At 35.7% G+C, this 21,252-nt stretch overlaps 3 protein-coding genes and 1 long non-coding RNA gene across 4 annotated transcripts in view; 1 reads left to right on the plus strand and 3 right to left on the minus strand.

The window, feature by feature from the left end:
* LOC115448417 (calbindin-32) overlaps positions 1-21,252 on the plus strand; it is a gene marked incomplete in the record, with an annotated part of 83,419 nt that overhangs the window by 38,933 nt on the left and 23,234 nt on the right.
* On the minus strand, positions 1,192-6,591 carry LOC115448419. Its single transcript, XM_030175852.2, has 3 exons — positions 6,453-6,591; positions 5,241-5,365; positions 1,192-1,507 (listed from the first exon to the last, which is right to left on the minus strand). Exons 2-3 carry the CDS (start codon positions 5,363-5,365, stop codon positions 1,276-1,278), a joined length of 357 nt encoding a protein of 118 aa, XP_030031712.1. The 5' UTR covers positions 6,453-6,591; the 3' UTR covers positions 1,192-1,275.
* Positions 9,530-10,882, minus strand: LOC119190105. The gene is made up of 3 exons (XM_037441170.1): positions 10,763-10,882; positions 10,096-10,220; positions 9,530-9,845 (listed from the first exon to the last, which is right to left on the minus strand). The coding sequence occupies exons 2-3, from the start codon at positions 10,218-10,220 to the stop codon at positions 9,614-9,616; spliced, it is 357 nt and encodes a 118-aa protein (XP_037297067.1). The 5' UTR covers positions 10,763-10,882; the 3' UTR covers positions 9,530-9,613.
* On the minus strand, positions 18,288-19,311 carry LOC119190114. Its single transcript, XR_005112764.1, has 3 exons — positions 19,260-19,311; positions 18,743-18,840; positions 18,288-18,550 (listed from the first exon to the last, which is right to left on the minus strand). It is a non-coding gene; the product is annotated as an uncharacterized LOC119190114 (long non-coding RNA).

Raw genomic sequence — 21,252 nt, forward strand, 5'->3', positions numbered from 1 at the left:
CTCAATACCTATAGGTCATACGATAGCTCCTTCCTAGTGCTGGCGTTGACTAACGCAGAGTCGGAACGGCCAAATCGAATTGTCACGTCGTGTCACGTTTCTAATGAACACAGCTTTATAGTAAAGGCAGAGACGAATTAATACGACTCGATTGCATTCGACAACAAATTATAATTACTTCTTCTTATTCAAGTCAACGGTAAAGATCATATTTTCATCCACGAAGACGCGCAGCACAATCTAAATATATTTAACACAAAGGTGACTGACTGACATAAAGATCTATCAACGCACAATCCAAACCACTGGACGGATCGGGCTGAAATTTGGCATGCAGGTAGATGTTATGACGTAGGCATCCGCTATGAAAGGATTTTGATTAATTCTACACCCAAGGGGATAAAATAGGGGATGAAAGTTTGTATAAATCTTGTTAGATTTTCGACTGGTTGAACTGAAATTAAAGATTGGAGCTATTATGATGAAGACGTTCGCTTAAATAGGATTTTTATAAATTCAACCTGCATGGGGATAAAATTAGTTTGAACCTATCAGTGCCGGGAAAATATGTAGCAAGACTTTTATCATACAGTGGACTTTTATCCCGGAAAACTCCTTCACGCGGGCGTAGCCGCGAGCAAAAGCTAGTTTTTAATAATCGCTTACAGTGTGCATGAGCGGCATGAATGCACAAACACACTACACACACCCCGCGCCACCATACAACACCCCCGCTCAAAAAGTGGTGGGGCGCATTTCATGAATGAAATAACCTATAACCATAACACTTTTTAACCGGTATTCACTTAACAGATGTACCTAATACAAAAGTCAATATAATTTCTGTGTACTAATAAGATTAGTGTGGTCTTGACCCAGCACTCCAAAGCAAGTTAGTTATAAAGTAAACACATCCTGCGTGCCGAATGCCATGTTCCACGCACGTTCATTCCTTGAATACCGAATTGCTTCAGTTACAAATAATAATGTCCACGGAAATAGTTCATTTTAATTTCCAAAAACCATGGCTTCAATATTCATTGTAATGTCCATACATCACTATCATCAGATCGACGGCGAAATGTGTCCAGCAGATTGTTTGACATGATTACTGTTTTTAATTGGTCTATTCCTCATGTTGATGTCGAGTTAGGAGGGATATTCAATCCGTTGTTAAATAAAAGTAATAAATTCTTTAAAGTAATTTATTTATAAACGAATCGATATATATATAACCAAACCGTTGCCTCGCGTCGTTTTGAAAATCGAGTATTTTTAACGTCCCCAAACCCTGAGGAGGTAGTAGTAACCTCTTCCAACAGAGGATTGGAATCTGACAGTGACACTGTTCTGGCCAATGCCTCCAGAGAAAATCCAAGCGGACGCGAACTGGGTGGCTCCTACTTCTGTCGCCTGCACTGCGGTGATCCTTGTGGTACGGTTGCCGTTAAAGGAGACATTTTCGGACTGGATCGCGTTGGCCATGGCGGGGCGGTAGACGTAAGAGCTGGAAATAATTAAAAATTAGGTCAGTGTCTAGGAGCCGAAATGTAAAAAGCGATAGTTGCGGTTAAGAAAGTTGAAGCTAAGAACAATTATAATGGTGTGTAGAGGAGCAGATTATGATATACTGCTTCCAGTTACTAGAAATAGAATAAGGTAAAACGATTCTTATATCTATTGCAGTACACACTGCAATAAACTTAACAGCAGCGATAGTCTAGTTGATTGTGGAACAGATTGCCGAGATGAATGTCCGTAGGTTCAAACCCAAGGGCACACGCCTCTGAATTATGTGTGTATCATCGCTTGCTTTAACGGTGAAGGAAAACATCGTGAGGAAACCTGCATATCTAAAAAAAAAATTATAGGAAGTTTGAGGGTGTGTGAAGTCTACCAATCCGCACTAGGCCAGCGTGGTGGACTAAGGCCTAATCCCTCTCAGTAGTAGAGGAGGCCCGAGCTCAGCAATGGGGCAGTATGTAATACACGGCTGATATATTCATATTATTATAATAACAATGATAATGAGCAGATTTTAATCTTTTGCTTTCAGTTTCTACAAATAGGATATGGTAAAATGAGTCTTATGACTATTACACAGATAAAATCCACCTGATTGCTAGTTTATTTTTGTTTTTTTTTTTTAAATCTAGTTTTTGCTAAAATGTTACAGAAAATGTATCAATCATATATGAGTTATGTGAGTTTGTCTGTGTTATTATTTCAGCTAATACTTATCTCGATTCACCCCTACGCGCCTATTCACCACATCTACAAGTAAATTAGTTGTTTAATTACATATCTCGCTGACTTGTGTAAGAAAATTTCACGGCATATATTATTGTTAGAATGTAACTTAAATGAAACTGCGGTTCCTTTATTATATTCAATTGTTTCAAACAAAAACCGTGAATGTTGAGAAATTATCGATTTTAGTTTATTGTTTAAGTCGTTTCGTTTTAAACGCAAACGAGAAGGTCGAATCTCACAAGTAAACTATATATTTTTTTCAAAACATTTACGATTAAATTTGCCAGAAATAAGATACTGAACTGCTGAATAGATTAGAGTGGCGAGATCATATCCTGTATTGGCATATAGGCTACATTAAAAGGAAATTATTCAATTAGAATCAGTGGATCTGAAATTAGCACGTTCAATTTCAGCTTTATATAATAATATAAATAATATTGAGCATTTGAACATCAATGTCTACAGTATAATATCTTTACTTATTTTTTTATAATGATAATATTTTTTCACTAATTGCATAACTAAAATGCCGCAAAATTGATGATTTTATCCCTCCTAGAATACACTACTTAATTTTCAACTGACATTTTTAAATAAGAAATATTTTAATAATTTAAAATATTCAAAAAGACCTAAAATTGTTTTAATATAGAAATTATTCGAATTTCTCTGCACATTCCCGCTCGTAATTCGTGCGCATAAACTTGAACGAATGCTCAAGGCCGTTTGATAAAAGAAGGGCATTAATAGAAAATTAGTTGAAAATATAAATGTTTTTATGAAAAGCTTTAATCTATATTATCATACATTGTAAAATAAAATCTCTACCGTGTGAAAACAATCTCCTGTTATTAAAAAATATTGTTATAGATAACGAATAATTTTATATTATCTTTGGATACAAATATCTTTAAATATACATCGTAAATGACGATAATTCCGAACTGATTGCGATCGGATATTTACAAATTGGGAAATCCAATATAATTAAGATTTTATCTGTTTATCACGCAAATTATTTATAAATACCATTGGGGTGGGGGGCCCAACCAGGCAACTGCTCGGGGCCTTGCGTTTATAGAACCTTTTTTGATCACCACCCCTGTTATTAACCGCATCTTAAGCATTCTACGAAATTAACCCTGAAATCAGGAATCTTTTTCTTGCCCCGACAAGAGCCTCGCCCCGATAGGACTCTGGCAAGGGGCTCAAATAAAAAAGACCTCTCAAAAATCTACTGCCTGGAGCCTCGGTTATCGCCAGTGTTAAGAACTTCTATATTTCTAAAGCCAGCGGAATCCGTGTTAATTTGGTATTTATTTTCATAGAAGATGAAAATCATTGAACCTAAGGAAACAACTCTATTGCTGGCATATGTAATGAAAAAAAAACAAACATCGTTTGAACTCCCATTTGTAAATGCCGTCATACAATAGTGATTTCATTTTAGAATGGTCGTATATTACAAAATCATGCACGCAGGTAAACACTTGATAAAACAATTATCACGAAGAGTCCATCAATACTTTAGATTCATTAGTAGCTTGAACGATTCTTAGAAAATGATCCTTATCAAACAACAACAAAAAAAGTATTGATGTAAAAATGGCCGTTAATTATAATTATCATATGAAGACGCTTAAAGAACGTGTTCGTTTTTTGTATGGGCGCTGGTTCTTTATTACGAAAAAATTCCATACCTCAAACTTATTGGATAGTAAAGTGACAGATATGTATAGCTTGGAATCATTAAAAGAATAATTTTAGACTCCTTAATTCTATCAACAATTGTGTTATATCATAATTTATTGGTTATTATGGAATTGTATGACAATTCAACAATTTTTTTTTGTTGACGATTTAAATTTTTGGCGAATGCGTTCCAATGTAGCAACATTTGTATTTCGAAAGCGTTCATTTAAGTTATTTTTTCTTAATAAAACAGACTTCTTTAGGGTTAAAAGATTAATTTGAATAAGCTCGATTTTAAGAGTTCGATCTAAATATAATATATAAATTTTCTTAGTTCAAATTTGTCTCGAACAAAAAACCGTTTTCAGACATCTTTAAATTGGCATTTAAAAATAGAACTCAAGAATTCTCTTTATAGGTTCGTTAAAAACGAATCCTTCTTGATAATATTTGTATTTTTTTGCCTGATAGATTTTACACCTAATATATTAAATTTTATATTAAACTTACATTGTTCGATAAGTGAAGGTATACAAATTGCCCAATCGTAGGTAGTCGTTGAGAAAATCAATAGACCTTCGTGTTATCGGAACTAATTTTTGAACAATCTATAAATATTTAAAAGCGTCGGCGCCTAATTCTGTCGTTGTAGCCGTATTAATGATGGACTACAAATTATTAATAGTGCGTTTAGTAATAAAAAGGGGACATCAATGAGGTGTTAATCTATCACAAAATGTTTTCAGAAAACTATTTGACTTAGGAATGTTTTTTTCCGTCTTAGGCAAAAATTATCCAACAAAAAAGTATCGATTGACGAGAGATGATTATCCCTCGCCAGTCGACACAATTACGGCTGTTCGAAACTAGATTTGCGACACGTTTACTCGGACCACTATTGTTAGTTTTGGCGTATCCAAGCTTCAAATATCAGAGTTGCGAGTTTTGGTGTATCCAGGCTACAAATATCCAAGGGCAAATATGTAATCTTCTCTAACTTATATTATAAATGCGAAAAATTGTCAAAATCTTTGGAAATATGCATGTTTGCTAGAAGTTAACACAAAAACAGCGAAAAGGATTTGGATAGGTGGATATCCTTCATTAACATTTAGGCTCCTTTAAATTCTAATAATTTGTTCCCGTGAAAAATAACTCATTATTATAATCAAATTTTTAAATAGATAACGCTGGTGACGTCAGTGTTTTAGGGAATTTTGTAGTGAGAAAGTTTTTCACACGAACGGGCCCGCAAGACGTTACTTAGTCTATTGTAATTGAATTAAGTATACCTATGCAAAAGTCTGTCTCCAGTAGCGATGAATCCAACGTTGAGGTTAGACCTCGCAGCAGGTGACTTCACCACGGCAGCATTGGCTCCAAGAACCGCGAGCACCAAGAAGATCAGGGTTTTCATCTGAAATTGTTAGTAGTCATAAATATAAACACATCCAGTGACATTGTTCTGACCCAAAAATAATAATTCTATAGTGATATTCATTTATGGATTAAAATCGCATTAGGATTTATCATGTTAAACACTTATGCAAAACAAATGATTTTAGGATATTAAGTTTTTAGGCTGCAAATAGGTACTATTTTGACCCAAAATCATTATTCTTTTTTTAGAATCCAAACGATTGTTTCTTTTTTTTTGTATGTATCAACATTTGAAACTGCTGCTTTGTTTTTAACCATATTTGGACTAATAGGACGCCATCTAGTAACATTGTTTTGATCCGAAAAGAATATTCTTTAGTTTATGGGTTAATCGCATTAGTGTCTATGATGTTGAGCACTTATGGAAAACAAAATTCTTTGTGAATCATCGCTTGCTTTCACGATGAAGGAAAATATCGTGGGGAAACCCATACCTAAGAAGTTCTCTTTAAGGAATTTCAGGGCATGTCAAGTCTACCAATCCGCACTAGGCCAGCGTGGTGGACTAAGGCCTAATCCCTCTCAGTAGTATAGGAGGCCTGTGTCCAGCAGTGGGACAGTATATAATACAGGGCTGATAATATTATTAATAGAGACAGCTTATATATATTCGCATACGTAATCTAGAAACACAAAAACTTTATATTTCAGAAAAGGGTATATATTAGCGGCGATAGCCTAGTTGGGTGTAGAACGGACTGCTAAGACGAATGTCCGCAGGTTCAAATCCCAAGGGCACACACGTCTGACTTTTCTCTAAAATCATGTGTGTATTCTTTGTGAATTTATCGTTCGCTTTAACGGTGAAGGAAAACATCGTGAGGAAACCTGCACATCCGAGAAGTTCCTCTTTAGGAATTTCGAAGGTGTGTGAAGTCTACCAATCCGCACTAGGCCAGCGTGGTGGACTAAGGCCTAATCCCCTCCTCAGTAGTAGAGGAGGCTCGTGCTCAGCAGTGGGCAAGTATATAATACAGGGCTGATATTATTATTATTATTATATATATTCTCTAGCTATTATCTTCTTCCATAAAGCAATTAGTAATAAATATTGATGAACTCACCTTTTTTGCAATATTTTACGTCTGTACAGTGAAGCAAGCACTGAATTATGATAAACATCTTCCATACCTGACACAATATATAGCGGAACGGTTTCTGTAAAGCTATGATTGTGTTATCAATGATTCAGACTAAATAATAATCCAAGATATTCTAAGAAGGATATCTTTTATCTATGCTAATTAAGTTGTTTATTGTAATTCATAAAAATGTGGCATGTTGGAAAAATAGTTCTCATGTATGTGTACTAAAAGAGTTGAAATGGGACTTCTGATATAAAAAACGCAACAAGTAGTTTTGACAATCCTCTCTTGATGATAACCTGACACTGCCTATAGAATTCTGAAGAGACCGAAACGGGTGGAAATCTGAAGGTACAAGTTCAGGCCTATATGGTAGATTCATTAGCACCTCCCAGCCCAAGTCTCTTAGTTCTTACTGAGTGACTAAAGATGTGTGTGGTATACCGTTACTATGATGAAAGAATACACCCTTTCTATTGATCAATTCCGGCCCCTTTATCTCGGCTTCTTGCTTTAATCTCATTAGTTTGTTGGTAGTATTAGTTTTGCCACAGTTTATGAAGCCTGGCCGACCTTTGACTACGACTTTTCGTGTATTCTTGTCCTACGTGATCTTATTTTCATCACCAGTTATGAAAGTTTTCTAAACGGTTCGGTGTCATTAGGTCTCAATAAAGATTCACAAATGAGTACACGGTTCATTAGGTTGCTTTTAGTGAGATCGTGTGGCACTCGTGTAGCTTTATTCAAATGGGTCAAAACTACATTGTGGTCAATTCTCATTTCTTCAGCTATATCGTAACTATTGATATGTCGATCTTGCTCCACTCTTTCAAAAATGCCATCCACTTTATCCGTAACGAGGCGATGAGAGCGAGGTGCATCTTTGACATCCAAATTCCCAGATTGAAAACGCTTAAACCAACTTTGTGACATTTAAGACAACAGAAATTGGTAAAATATATATATTATTTATGTATATTGGTATATACATTAATAATAATTTTAATTCTCACGAAGATAACGTAAAGGCGTGTCCAAATCTGGCGAATGCGCCGCTCGCGAGCCGCTTGCGACTAGCGCGAGCGCATTTCACGTTCACGCGTAATCCCTGCGCCGTCCGCGCGCTGTTTGTGCGCAAGCTGCGCGCCATATGCGAGTGGCGCACGAGCTGTGCACGTGCCGCCCATGCGTTGCACGTCTCTTATCCCACCTGCGTATTAAATGTTAATACATTTAAATTTTAATATATTTTCATTTAAATCAGGTGACAATTTAAAAAAAAGTATTGTATAGTGGCCGCTTAATTCATGGCCTTTCAATTCTGGTGCTATATTCTGTCTTATTTTAAAAAATGGAACCTGCCACCAACGTCGTCTTTTTTTCCTTTTAATCAGTAATAAAATAGCTGACGCTGCAGCAATTATATTTATTTATTTTATATTTTATTGTACACGACAGATAAAAATAATAGTACAATTATACCAACTAGAGTCGTATGGTCCGACACCGTCGGAAACAAATTCACTACTGAGGCTAATAATTCAAACGCGAAAGAAGCTAGGTGCGCACGAGCTGCGTGCGCGCTGCACGCGTGCACAATGCAAGCCTACCGCGTGTTGCACAGTAAATGCAAGCAACGGGAGCGAAGGTCGCAAGCGGCTCGTTAGCGGCACATGCGTGATGCCTTCGTTAGATCTGGACACACCTTTACTCACCTGAGATACGAGCTTACACTATCATAGGGAAAAACGCCCAAGGCGGGAAATTTTATGAAAAATCGAACGAACCTATACTTAAAAAAAAAACATTCCGTGTTTCTGTCCTCCAAATACAATTTGAATTTGGAATCAAGGTTAATACCTATTGTTACCGCAGTAAGGTTAGGTAACGCATTTACGAGTCCCAGAAGGGTTGAGCCGGTAAGCTAAGCTTTGCCAACACGTATCTGGCAGGGCGCCAAAGACTCACGTATCGCAAACATATATTTAAAAACTTATCACGTTAGGTTATATAATCGTGTTATAGTTGGATATATTGGACTGTAAACATGTTTTCGTGTTGTTTTAGCTCTTATATAATTTTATTTGTATATTCATTCTTCACAAGACCCGTGTTAATATTCTCTACGAAAGAAATTAATAAAAAAAATATTAAGTTTTGAATTAAGCAGGCAAAAATAGGAATAATTCGCATTTTGGCCTGTTTTTTTAAACACGCTTTAGATTTTCTGATATCACATAAATAATTTGCATCTTATAAAATTATTGATAACGACCATGTAGTTTGAGTAATAAGGTTAGTTTTCAAAATCAAAAGTTTTCCTTCCTTATTAGGACAATATATTTTTCAAAACCTAACGACATCGTTTTAGACGGCCAGTGCAGCCAATACCTACTTCTCGCCTTTTTATATATAGTCTTATTATTCAGATATTCTCAATACCTATAGATTCTATTATAGCTCCTTTCTAGTGCTGGCGTCGACTAAAGCAGACTCAAAACGACCGAATCGAATTGTCTCGGCGTGCCACGTTTCTAATGTACACAGTGAATTCAGAGACGAAATAATGCGACTCGGTTGCATTCGACAACGTATTATCATAATTATTTTTATTCTAATCAACGCCATAGATCATTTCATCCACGTAGACGCACCCCACTAGTTTGAATAATTGCTTACAGTGTGCGTGAGCAGCATGAGTCCACACTTCGATAGATAGCGCGAGGCTGAGGATTGGATCAGTTCTCCCACCCTGCTACACTTCCGCTCCAAAAGTGGGGGGGCGCGTCTCATAGGTGAAATTACCTATAACCGATGCCTATAACCATAATACTTTTTAGCCCGTATGCTTGCTTAGCAAGCTTGGCTTCAAAATTTAATTGTGGTATCCTGTAGTAAAATTGTATTGTAATATCCACAGAAACCTTGGATAGAAAGCGGAAATGGGTCATATCAGATAGTTTGACATGCTTACTGATTTTAATTGGTCTTTACCTCGTGTTGATGTCGAGTGAGGAGGAATGTTGAATACGTTGTTAAATAACACTAAGAACTTACTTAAAGCATTTTATTTATAATCAAATTAACAGAGATTGCCAATCCGTTGCCTTGCGTCGTTTTTAAAAATCGAGTATATTTTAACGTCCCCAAACCCTAAGGATGTAGTTGTATCCTCTTCCAACCGCGGATTGGAATCTAACAGTGACATTGTTGCGGCCAATGCCTCCAGAGATGATCCAAGCGGACGCGCGCTGGCTGGCTCCTACTTCTTGCGCCTGGACTGCGCTGATCCTTGTGGTACGGTTGCCGTAGAAGGAGACATTTTCGGACTGGACCGCGTTAGCCCTAGGGGGGCGGTAGACGGTAGAGCTGAAATAAAGTGGAAATTAGACAAGGCAAGGCAGAAATGTAAAAAGCGTTGGTTGCAGGTAAAAAAGCCGTAGTTAATAACAATGATAATAATGGATAGAGGAACATTCTAATCTACTGTTTCCAGTTACTAGAAATAAGATAAGGCAAAACGAGTCTTATGACTATTACGCATATGAATCCTGCAAAAATCCTACAAATAACCTAGATTTAATTGTTATTAAATCTATTATAATTAAATAAAGTATACCTATGCAAAAGCCTGTCTCCAGTAGCGATGGATCCAACGTTGAGGTTAGCCCTCGTAGCGGGCGCCTTTACGACGGCAGCATGGGCTCCAAGAACCGCGAGTACCAAGAAGATCAGAGTTTTCATCTGAAATGGTTCATAGTAATAAATAAAAACATCCAGCGACATTGTTCAAGCCCAAAAATAATAATTCTATAGTGATATTCATTAATGGATTAAAACCGCATTAGTATCTATCATGTTAAGTACTTATGGAAAACAAATGAGTTTAGGATATTAAGTTTTTAGCTTGCAAATAGGGACTATTTTCACCTAAAATCTTAATTTTTTTTAAAGCTCAAGGGATTGTTTTTTTTTTATATCAACATTTGGAACAGCTGCTTCGTTTCTTACCATGTTTGGACCAATAGGATGCCACATTAGATGATGCAATACGTTACATTTTATCTCAAGATTATGGTTATACTTGGACGAATAAGCAAGCAGTCTCAATGTTGATTACGTAGTGTAAATCAAAATTCCTCCATAACACTACAATTCCAATGTGAAAAACAGTCAACGATGGTATTTGATAAATTTTGTAGAAACACAAACAACTTTATACTCCAGAAAAGGATATTATTCACTAGTCCATAAAGCAAATAAGTAATAAATATTGATGAACTCACCTTTATTGCAATTGTTTCGTCTGTACAGTGAAGCAAACACTGAATTATGATAAACACCTTCCATACCTGACACAATATATAGTCGAACGGTTTCTGTTAAGCTATGATTGTGTTATCAATGATTCAGAGTGAATGATAATCCAAGAAACTTCTTAGAAGTATATCTTTTATCGGTTCTAATTAATTATTTATTATCTTCCATAAAAATATAGCGCGTTGGAAACATAGTTAGCCTGTATGTGTACTAAAAGGGTTGTCTGAGGTGTAAGTGGCACTCACGGTTTAAAAAATATTGGGGAGAAAGTCTTTTCGCATTTTATATGAAAACTCAACACACCTTTTTCAAAAATTTATATATTTACTTACAGTATATATGTGCCATTTTCTGCCATCTTTTAGGAAGTGCCATAATGCCGTTCCTGAAGAAATTTCTGGACTTCAGATAAAAAACGCGACTAATAGTTTTGGCAGTCCTCTCTTGATGTTAATTTGACACCGCCTAAAAAATTCTGAAGAGACCCAAACAGGTGGAAATCTAAAGGTGCCAGGTCAGGCCTATGATGGATTCATAAACACCTCCCCGCCAAACTCTCTTAATTTTGCTGAGTGGCTGAAAATTTGTGTGGTCTAGCATTACCGTGATGAATGACCAGACCCTTCCTAGTGATCAATTTTCACCGCTTTCTCTCAACTTTTTTTTTAATCTCAATAGTTTGTTGGCAGTAGAGATCGAAATCGATGGTTTTGCCTGGCGTTAATAGCTCATAATGAACAATGCTCTTCCCATCCCGCCATACAAACAACATCACCTTATTGTGATTTAACCCAGGTTTTGCCACAGTCTGTATAACCTGACCGACCTTTGACCACGATTTTTTCGTATATTTCTGTCATATGTAATCCACTGTTCATCATTGGGTATCAGTCTCTTCTAAAACGGCTCGATTTCATTAGGTCTTAATAAAGATTCGCAAATGAGTACACGGTTCATTAGGTTGCTTTCAGTGAGGTCGTGTGGCGCCCAAATATTGAGCTTTTTTGTGTACCCAGCTTTTTCAAAAGGGTCAAAATTATTTTGTGGTCTATTTTCAGTTCTTCAGCTATGACGTAAGTATTGATATATCGATCTTGCTCCACTTTTTCGAAAAAGGCGTCTACTTTATTCGTAACAGGATGACCAGAGCGAGGTGCATCTTTAACATCAAAATTCTCGAATTGAAAACTTTATATCAACTTAGTGCTACTGTTGTCAAAACGTTTTTTACGCAATTTACACTGCTTTTTTCCTTTTTTATAATGTAATTTTAAAATGTATCGAATTTCTATCCATTTAGTTGCACTCATTTTGATAAAAAGAAAAATAAATGAAAATATCTAAACACCTTATTTTACTAATTTGCGTCCTTTTTAATGTCATCAAAACTAGCCAGATAGAAATAATACAGCCAAAGAGATTTAATTACAAATTTATACTTACAATATGCGAAGACTTTTTCCTCAACTTATTAGTTTAACCATTCTATGTGAGTTAGCTAACTAATTCCAAACAACTGAATAGTTTTTATGTACATGGGCATTGGGCATGCACAGAGGGGGTAAAGGCAGCACGTTTATTCCAGGAAAGGTTATTACCTTGCAAAATGGAAAGGTACATATGGTGTAAAACCCACATAATTGAATGAATCCTCCTAGCCGAATATCGGCCACGGCGGCCCGATCTCAACGGAGATCAGCCAGGTACGCAGGAGATATTATAGTGCACAAGTGTGTGCGTAATACACAGGTGCACTCTCTGTTCCTTCACTCTGATAATTCGCTAAGACGGCAATCCGACATGACCGGAGAGAGATCAGGCGCAGGACTAACGGCTTTACGTGCTTTCCGAGGCACGGGGGTATCACACCGCCAACTTCCTGACTCCAAACTACGACTGAGTAATTTTAAGCCACAATAGTATGACACATCGAGGTACAGGCAATGCGTATCCGATTTCAAATATGTCGGCATGATTGCGTTAACTGTCAAGGATGATCATCTCAGACAGTAGTTACTGTCACTTACTATCAGATGCAGTTGGGTCACAATGCCGTATAAAAAAGGTCCTTCACACCATGTTAGTCCGTATCGATTATAGCTATAAATCTTCCACCTGTCCTTATCCTACCAATGAGGATTGTGGAATCACCGCAACACTCTTAAACAATACCTATTTGACAAAGAGCCTTATTATCTTTCCCAAACGGTGTTTTTACAATGCCTAACAAGCACGTCAACCGCCACGTCACGTTTAAGACAATAGAATTTGGCATAATATATAATTTCGTACTAATTTGAATAACATTAATAATAATTCTAGACTCACAAAGATAACGTAACAGCCGCGATAAGAGTTCACACTTTCATAGTAATAACGCCTAAGGCCGAAAATTTTATTAAAAATCGAACGTACTTATATTTAAAAAAAAAGAACATTCCGTGTTTTTGTCTTCGAAATACAGTTTGAATTTGGAATCAAGGTTAATACATATTGTTGCCGCGGTAAGGTTAGGTAACGCATTTACGAGTCCCAGAAGGGTTGATCCGGTAAGCTATACTTTGCCAGCACGTAACTGGCAGGGCGCCAAAGACTCACGTATCGCAATCACATATTTTAAAAACTTTATTGAATCACGTTAGTTTATATAATCGTGTTATAGTTGGATATATTTGACTATGAACATGTTTTCGTATTATTCTCGCCGTTATACAATTTTATTTGTACATTAATTCTTTAATAGATCCGTGTCAAAATTCTGTACAAAAGAAATAAATAAAAAATAATTAAGTAGGCGAAAATCTGCAATCGTTCTCGTTTTAACGTGTTTTTCAAACACGCTTAAGATTTACTTATATCACTTATAAGTAATTTCGAATCTTATAAGATTATTGATTATTATAATAACGAGCATGTAGTTTTAGTAATAAGGTCCATTTTCAAAATCAAAAGTATGCATTCCCAAGGACATTGTATTTTCCAAAACTTAGTGAGATCGTTTAAGACAAAGCCAGTGCGTCCAATACTTAATTATCACCTTTGGGGTCGACCAACAATCACGTGAGACTAGAAAGGGAGGGATTCGGAAATAAAATGACGAAATATGACAAGGAGTGGGATGAGGGATGGTAATTCTGAGTAATGAGATATCACGTGTGTTTACTTTTCGTTGATCGCGCGATTTCTTTACTATTCACCGTTGCTAAGCAACGATTTCCCCGCGCTTCTCGACAACATTCATGTACAAGTATATGTTTCTATACGCCTTCCTTTATTCTTTTTATGCGTCTAAAACAACTTGCAACATGTTATGGACAGTTTTATCTCGATGCTTAATTTCCCAAAATTTTACCAGATTATTCTATTTTTAAAGATTATTCTAAAAATTTCAATATACATTGTACCAAGAAAACACGTGATTTTGGGTAGAGAGGGGAGTTAGGTAGGTAGGTCTAAAACCTCACCACATATCCCGGGGGGGGGGGGGGGGGTCATTTAAAAGTCACTAAAAACGTCACGTGATTAATGGTTGACCCATTTTCGTATATAGTCTTATCATTGAAATGTTCTCGGGTGAATATTTGAACATAGACATATTCGGTGTTCCTAAAATAAATTCAAATATTGCTCCCAATCGCGATCTTTATCGATTCGATGTAAAGTTTATCGTACTTATATACTATATAAATCAAAGGCACAGTCTGTAAATCGATATTCAGGTCGGAATTGGATTTGAAAAATGTTCACGAATGGCAATGAGAAATGACACATATGGTAATTAGTATTTGAAAAATGGTAATTAATATTTGCTAAATGGTAATTATAATAGGTGGTTGGTAGGTAATAAGTAAGTAAATATATACCGTTAAAATTATATAATGTATTATATTTATGAATTATATATAAGTCTCTAATATATAAAGATTGAAAAGAAACATATCCAATCATTGCCACCATTATAATATATAATAATTTTAACGCAACATGATTAACCGATTTTGCTCTTAATAATCAACAGAGTTTAGTCAGCAAAATAAATACATCGAACAAAACAACAGTCTTGTTTAATTATTACAATAATATTATATTTTAAAATCAACAGAAATGAGAAAATCCATTATAAAAAAGCGTTAAACATTGATCTTGACTTAATTCTTCAAGGAAATAATGCTAAAATGATACAATATGTCGAATGTTGACGGACCACCTGATATTCAGAGGGACTAGTTGCTTTGGGTGTTTGGAAATGAATTGTAGACATACTAAGTATATCGGAAAATTACAATGTGATAGCAAAATGAATCTACTAATACTATGAATAAAGAAACTATTATTGATGAGTTGGGTTAGTGAAACTCTTGTGCTAGACGATCTGTCAGAAGACCCCGGATGTCCTGTTGTTCAAAAATATTATGAATCTGATTCTAATTCAAGCTTAAATATCTTTTAAGTTCCTATGTTATAATTTATCAGTTTATCTCATAACCTTAATTAAGAAATACATTTACATGCGACTTGTTCAAAATATTATTTTTAGTTGATTTTATTTTTCATGTAACAATTCCGATAGATCTAAAATCTTTTCAACATTTCTTTCTTTGCAGTCTTCTAGCTCTTGGTGTTAATTCTTAAGCTGATAATATTTTTATCTGTGCTCTTCGTTTTTTTATCGTTATTTTTCTTTCTGTTTTTCCTGGGCGTATAATAATAGGATCAGCTTTAATTTTTGTGTATCTACTTCTAAGCACAATTCTCAAGGCTTTTGCTTATACTTCTTCATTAGATTTTTTTATTCCCAGGCATCTTTAAACTCATAAACAGTGAGATGGTAAGCGATACGATCACCCATAAACAGTAGCAAGTCTACCTGGAATTTTAAATTACAACGTACTGTGTGGTACTTCACTGCGGTTGTCATCCTGAGAACTCATAATGCATTAAGTCTCAAGATGCTCTGTAATAACATTGTTTACAATTTTCTTCGAACTGACACACAACAGTGCATGCACACTGTTTCCTGGCAGCAGAAATAGACACTCAAAAGAGCTACCTTCATTTTATCTAAAACTTCTATTGACTGGTGGTAGGTCTCTCATATGTGAGAGTCCGCCTGGTTAGGTACCACGGCAATGTCTATTTGTGCCGCCAAGCAGCAGTGTGTAGTCACTGTTGTGTTTCGGTTTGAAGGACATTGTAGCCAGTGTAACTGCTGGACATACTAAGACTTAACATCTCTTGTCTTAGGATAGCGAGCGCAGTGGAATACCAAACTATACTTTGTAATTCAAGGTGTTGGATGGTGTTTCTGCTGTTTATAGGCTGTCGTATCGCTTACCATCAGGCGAATGGAGGGCTTGTCTCTTCATTCAAAGCTAATAAAATAAAAAACTATTAGTGAACTCTCCTAATATAAGAATTTATTAAACCATTAATTGCATAACTCTTTATACTATTATTTACTTTTTAGGGATCAAATAACGTTTATTGTCTTAAGTTTATATAAACAAAGTATAAAATACGATAATAATACATTTTTGTTTACTTCAACTTTACGCAATACTAATTACAATTTGTTATTGCCAATTACCGTTTACCAAAATTCAAACAGTAAACACGGTAATTATAACGACGGTAAGTAGTTTTTGCTACATTTTATTTTATAAAACATTCTTTATACTACTTTATAATTTAAGAAACCATAAAACGGGACAGTTTTTATGACGATAATTATAGTTAATCCAAATTGTAAATAAGCAACACAGACTTACCACAGCAAGCTCAAACGGAAATGAGAAAAATTTGTGACAAACGCTTTTTTTCGATGATAAATACGAGCTGCAGCTGCCGTATAACCAATTCTTGATGTGTAATCTGCTTGAGTCGCGAGAGGAAACTCAGCTCTAGCCGCAGAATAAACCAAACAGGCACCGACACGTTCCGTTTAAGTTTTAACACTATGACTATTTCAACAAATGGTAGGTAGAACAATGTGTTGGGACAAATTTCGAAGTGGTTAAAAATAATATTAAAGTGTTCTTTAGAGTTTATAATTTGGGTAGCTTTTAGAGTATGTATTCTGTTATCTGAATAGTTTAAAAAAAATACGATCTTCAAAATGTTTTTACTACTTTTCGCACATTTATTGCTAAAATTTGGAAATTGTGACACGGATGGTAATTAGATTTAAGGCATGTTTTTGAGGATAGCTTTTCTATTTATTACAATACGGATATGTTTTCCACGTGCACATATAGACCAGGAACCAAGCTTTAGGAAAAATAAAAAAAACATTAAATAATATTTGTCTAGGTAGTTATTTGCTTAGAGCCGCGTAATATGCACATGTCAAATATTCACCCTCTCAATACCTATTTGTGATACGATAGCTCCTTCTTAAGGCTGGTGTTGACTAACGCAGTATCGGAACGCTTGAATCGAATCGTTTCAGCATGCCACGTTTCTAATGAAGTAATAAAATTGTATTTATTAAAAAAATTATTATTTTTAACTAAATCGTCTTAATACGTTCTATATTTACTAATTCAGAGACGAGTGGAAGTAACAGTAATATACTTTTGGCTTAAGTACGCGAGACATTCTTTTGTTAATTCACTTCCCTCGCACCGAGCCAAAATGTTGTTAAATGCGACTCGATTGCATTCGGCAACGAATTATAATTAACTAATTATTTTTTTCTAATCAACGGTATAGATCATAATTTCATTCATGAAGACGCGCCCCACTATTTTCAACAAGCGCTTACAGTATACGTGAGCAGCATAAGTGAGTATAAAGTACACTTCGATGGATAGCGCAAAGTTAAGCATTGCTTCAGTCCTACCCCGCGCCAGCCCGCCACCTCCCGTTCCAAAAAGTGGTGGGCCGCATAGATGAAATTTTCTATAACCATAACACTTTTTAGACCATATTCACTTAGCATGGCTTCAAAATGTCATTGTAGTATACATAGATACCTTCGGATGGATAGCAAAAAGGTCAATCTGATAGTTTGACAAGCTTGCTGGAGGTTTACCATTATCACTTATATCAACTCAGTACAGGACCTAAACCGAACTGGTTCGCTATTTCCTACCATTATGTCATCATCATCAATATAGTTCACCACCTAATCAAGTCCAATATTGAATCGGATTCTCCTATCATTCGTTCTTTGTCGTACCAGTATGTTGCAATTAAACCTTAAGTAGAAAACAAGGTACTTTTTTTGTGCTAGGATTAGTCTGTTTGTTATTAAATACAAAAATTTTGCAAAATTTGTTTTAATATGTAATAGTGTTGCAGCATGTGTACTCTTAGGAAGTATAAGTGGTTTTGGTTAGTCTTTACCTCGTGTAGATGAACAAGGAGGGATACGAAATACCTTGTTAAATAAAACTTGTAACTTATTCAAAGCAATTTATTTATAAACAAATCGACAGATTGCCAATCCGTTGCCTCGCGTCATTTTAGGAAATCGTAATAGTTTTTTACACTACCGTCATTTTTAAAAATCGTGTCTTTTTTAACGTCCCCAAACCCTGAAGACGTAGTTGTATCCTCTTCCAACCGCGGATTGGAATCTAACAGTGACATTATTGCGGCCAAGGCCTCCAGAAATGATTCTAGCGGACGCACGCTGGCTGGCTCCTACTTCTTGCGCCTGCACTGCGGTGATCCTTGTATTACGGTTGCCATAGAAGGAGACATTTTCGGACTGGACCGCGTTAGCCCTAGGGGGGCGGTAGACGGTAGAGCTGGAAATAAAGTAGAAATTAGGCAAGAGTTTAATAACAGAAATGTAAAAAGCGTTGGTTGTAGGTAAAAAAGTGGGTAGAGAAGCAGATTCTAATCTACTGATTCCAGTTACTAGAAACAGGATAAAGTAAAACAAGTCTTATGAATAGATTTAATTGTTATTAAATCTATTATAATTGAATAAAGTATACCTATGCAAAAGTCTGTCTCCAGCAGCGATAGATCCAACGTTGAGGTTAGCGGCATGGGCTCCAAGAACCGCGAGCACCAAGAAGATCAGGGTTTTCATCTAAAATGGTTTATAGTCATAAATAAAAACAGCCAGTGACATTATTATGACCCAAAAATAATAATTCTATAATAATATTCATTAGTCGGTTAAAATTGCACTAGGATCTATCATGTTAAGTACTATTGGAAAACAAATTAATTTAGGATATTTAGTTTTAAGCCTGCAAAAAGGCACAATTTTTACCCAATCTTTAATTTTTTATTTAGAGGTCAAGATATTGTTTTTTTTTGTATAAACCAATATTTGGATCTACTTCTCCGATGCTTTCAAAACATATTTAGCATCGGATAACACTAGAATTAAATACAGACAACAATAGTATTTCATAGATTTTGTAGAAAAAACTTTATACCACGGAAAAGGTTATATATTCACTAGTCCATAAAATAATTAGTAATAAATATTGATGAACTCACCTTTATTGCAATTGTTTACGTCTGTACAGTGAAGCAAGCACTGAATTATGATAAACACCATACTTTCCTGAAACAATATATAGTGGAACGGTTTCTGCTAAGCTTTGATTGTGTTATCGATGATTCAGAGTTGACGATACTTAAAAAAACTTCTTAGAAGTATATCTTCTATCTGTTCTAATTACTTATTTTTAGTATTATATAATAATATGGCGTCTTGGAATAATATTTCTTGTACGTGGGCTAATAGGGTTGACTGAGGTGGAAGTGGTATTCACGGTTTACAAAATAGTTAAACCATTTCATATGAGTTAGCTATCTAATTCTAAGCCACTGAAGAGCTTTTATGTACATGGACGTGTCCAGAGGAAGCAAGGGTAGATGGTTTATTCCAGAAGGTCTTTCACGCAGGTAGTACGACTACTTACTAAAATATAAATAATGTCAGCGCTGTATTATATACTTGTCCCGCTGTTGGGCACGGGCCTCCTCTACTACTGAGAGGGAATAGGCCTTAGTCCACCACGCTGGCCTAGTGCGGGTTGGTAGACTTCACACACCCTCGAAAATTCGTAGTATAGAATTTCTCAGGTATGCAGGTTTCCTCACGATGTTTTCCTTCACCGTTAAAGCAAGCGATAATTCACAAAGAATACACACATGAAAAGTCAGAGGTGTGTGTCCTCGGGATTTGGACCTGCGGACATTCATCTCGGCAGTCCGTTCCACAACCAACTAGGTTATCGCCGCTACAATAAAATAAAAATACCTAAATATATTCTAAAAACTTTACACGACAAAAGGTAAAAGGTACACAAGCTGTAAAATCCTCTATAGTGGCCCACCTGAGTATTTTACTTTCCGGGTACAGGCTGTGTATATTAGGTTTCAAGCAGGCCGGCATAATTGTGTTAACTGCCGAGGGATAATAATCTCTCGTCAGTCGACACTATCTGGACTCCACTTCACTTACCATCAGGTGCAGTTGGGCCACTTTACCACTCCCATATATAAAAGATCTTTTACACCGCGTAAGTCCGTTTTGCGTTTATAGTTATAAAGTTTCCACCTGTCCTTATCCCACCAATGAGGATTGTCACCGCAACACTTTTACATAATACGCATTTGACGAGGGGCCTTAATTTCTATGGCACGCATTTTTTTGCCTGTGCATAACAAACATGTACTGCACCGCGTAGTGTTTACGCCTTTTGCACACCTAAGCTTTCACACTTACACTTTTATGGGGAGTCCAAGGCGGTAAATTGTATAAAAAATCTTAACCTACTTATATTTTAAAAAAGAATATTTTGAGTTTCTGTTTTCTAAATACAATTTGAATTTGGAATCAAGGTTAATACCTATTGTTACCGCGGTAAGATTAGGTAACGCATTTACGAGTCCCAAAAGGGTTGAGCCGGTAAGCTAAACTTTGCCAACACGTAACTGGCAGGGCGCCAAAGACTCACGTAGCGCAAACATATATTTTAAAAAAAATATTGAATCACGTTAGGTTATACAATCGTGTTATAGTTGGGTATATTGGACAGTAGATATGTTTCGTGTCATTTTCGCTGTTATATAATTTTATTTTTATATCTCAGATATATTTATGCCTCAGATCTAATGAAGAATGACGTCATTAGATCTGAGTCAAAGAACTCGCAAAAACAAAATTACAGAAAAAATATACCCTTGTTACTCCTTCTAGCATTCAAATAGTGAAAAAAATTAAATGGATTTAAAAATGTCTTTCTTAAAATAAATTTAGTGGGCAAAAATCTGCATTCATTCGCGTTTTGGCGGGTTTTTTAGTTTACCCTATATCACTACCTATAAATAATTTGAATCTTATAATTTACCTTTGTTAAGTAGCGACCACGTAGCTCTCAACCTTTTATTAACAAAATCATAAAGTTCGATTCCAAATTAGGAGCATGAATTTTTCAAAACCTAACTAGATCATTTTAGACAAAGGCGGGCAATACCTACT

The sequence above is a fragment of the Manduca sexta genome, chromosome 4 (genome assembly GCF_014839805.1).
Source record: "Manduca sexta isolate Smith_Timp_Sample1 chromosome 4, JHU_Msex_v1.0, whole genome shotgun sequence".
Taxonomy (NCBI): domain Eukaryota; kingdom Metazoa; phylum Arthropoda; class Insecta; order Lepidoptera; family Sphingidae; genus Manduca; species Manduca sexta.

Bases quoted from the DNA above. Each gene is read 5' to 3' on its own strand.
- LOC119190105 (XM_037441170.1), bottom strand. From the start codon at position 10,220: ATGAAAACTCTGATCTTCTTGGTACTCGCGGTTCTTGGAGCCCATGCT. The intron at 9,846-10,095 runs GTATACTTTATT...ACTTTATTTCAG, and splicing joins GGAGACAGGCTTTTGCATAG to CTCTACCGTCTACCGCCCCC.
- LOC115448419 (XM_030175852.2), bottom strand. From the start codon at position 5,365: ATGAAAACCCTGATCTTCTTGGTGCTCGCGGTTCTTGGAGCCAATGCT. The intron at 1,508-5,240 runs GTATACTTAATT...AATTATTTCCAG, and splicing joins GGAGACAGACTTTTGCATAG to CTCTTACGTCTACCGCCCCG.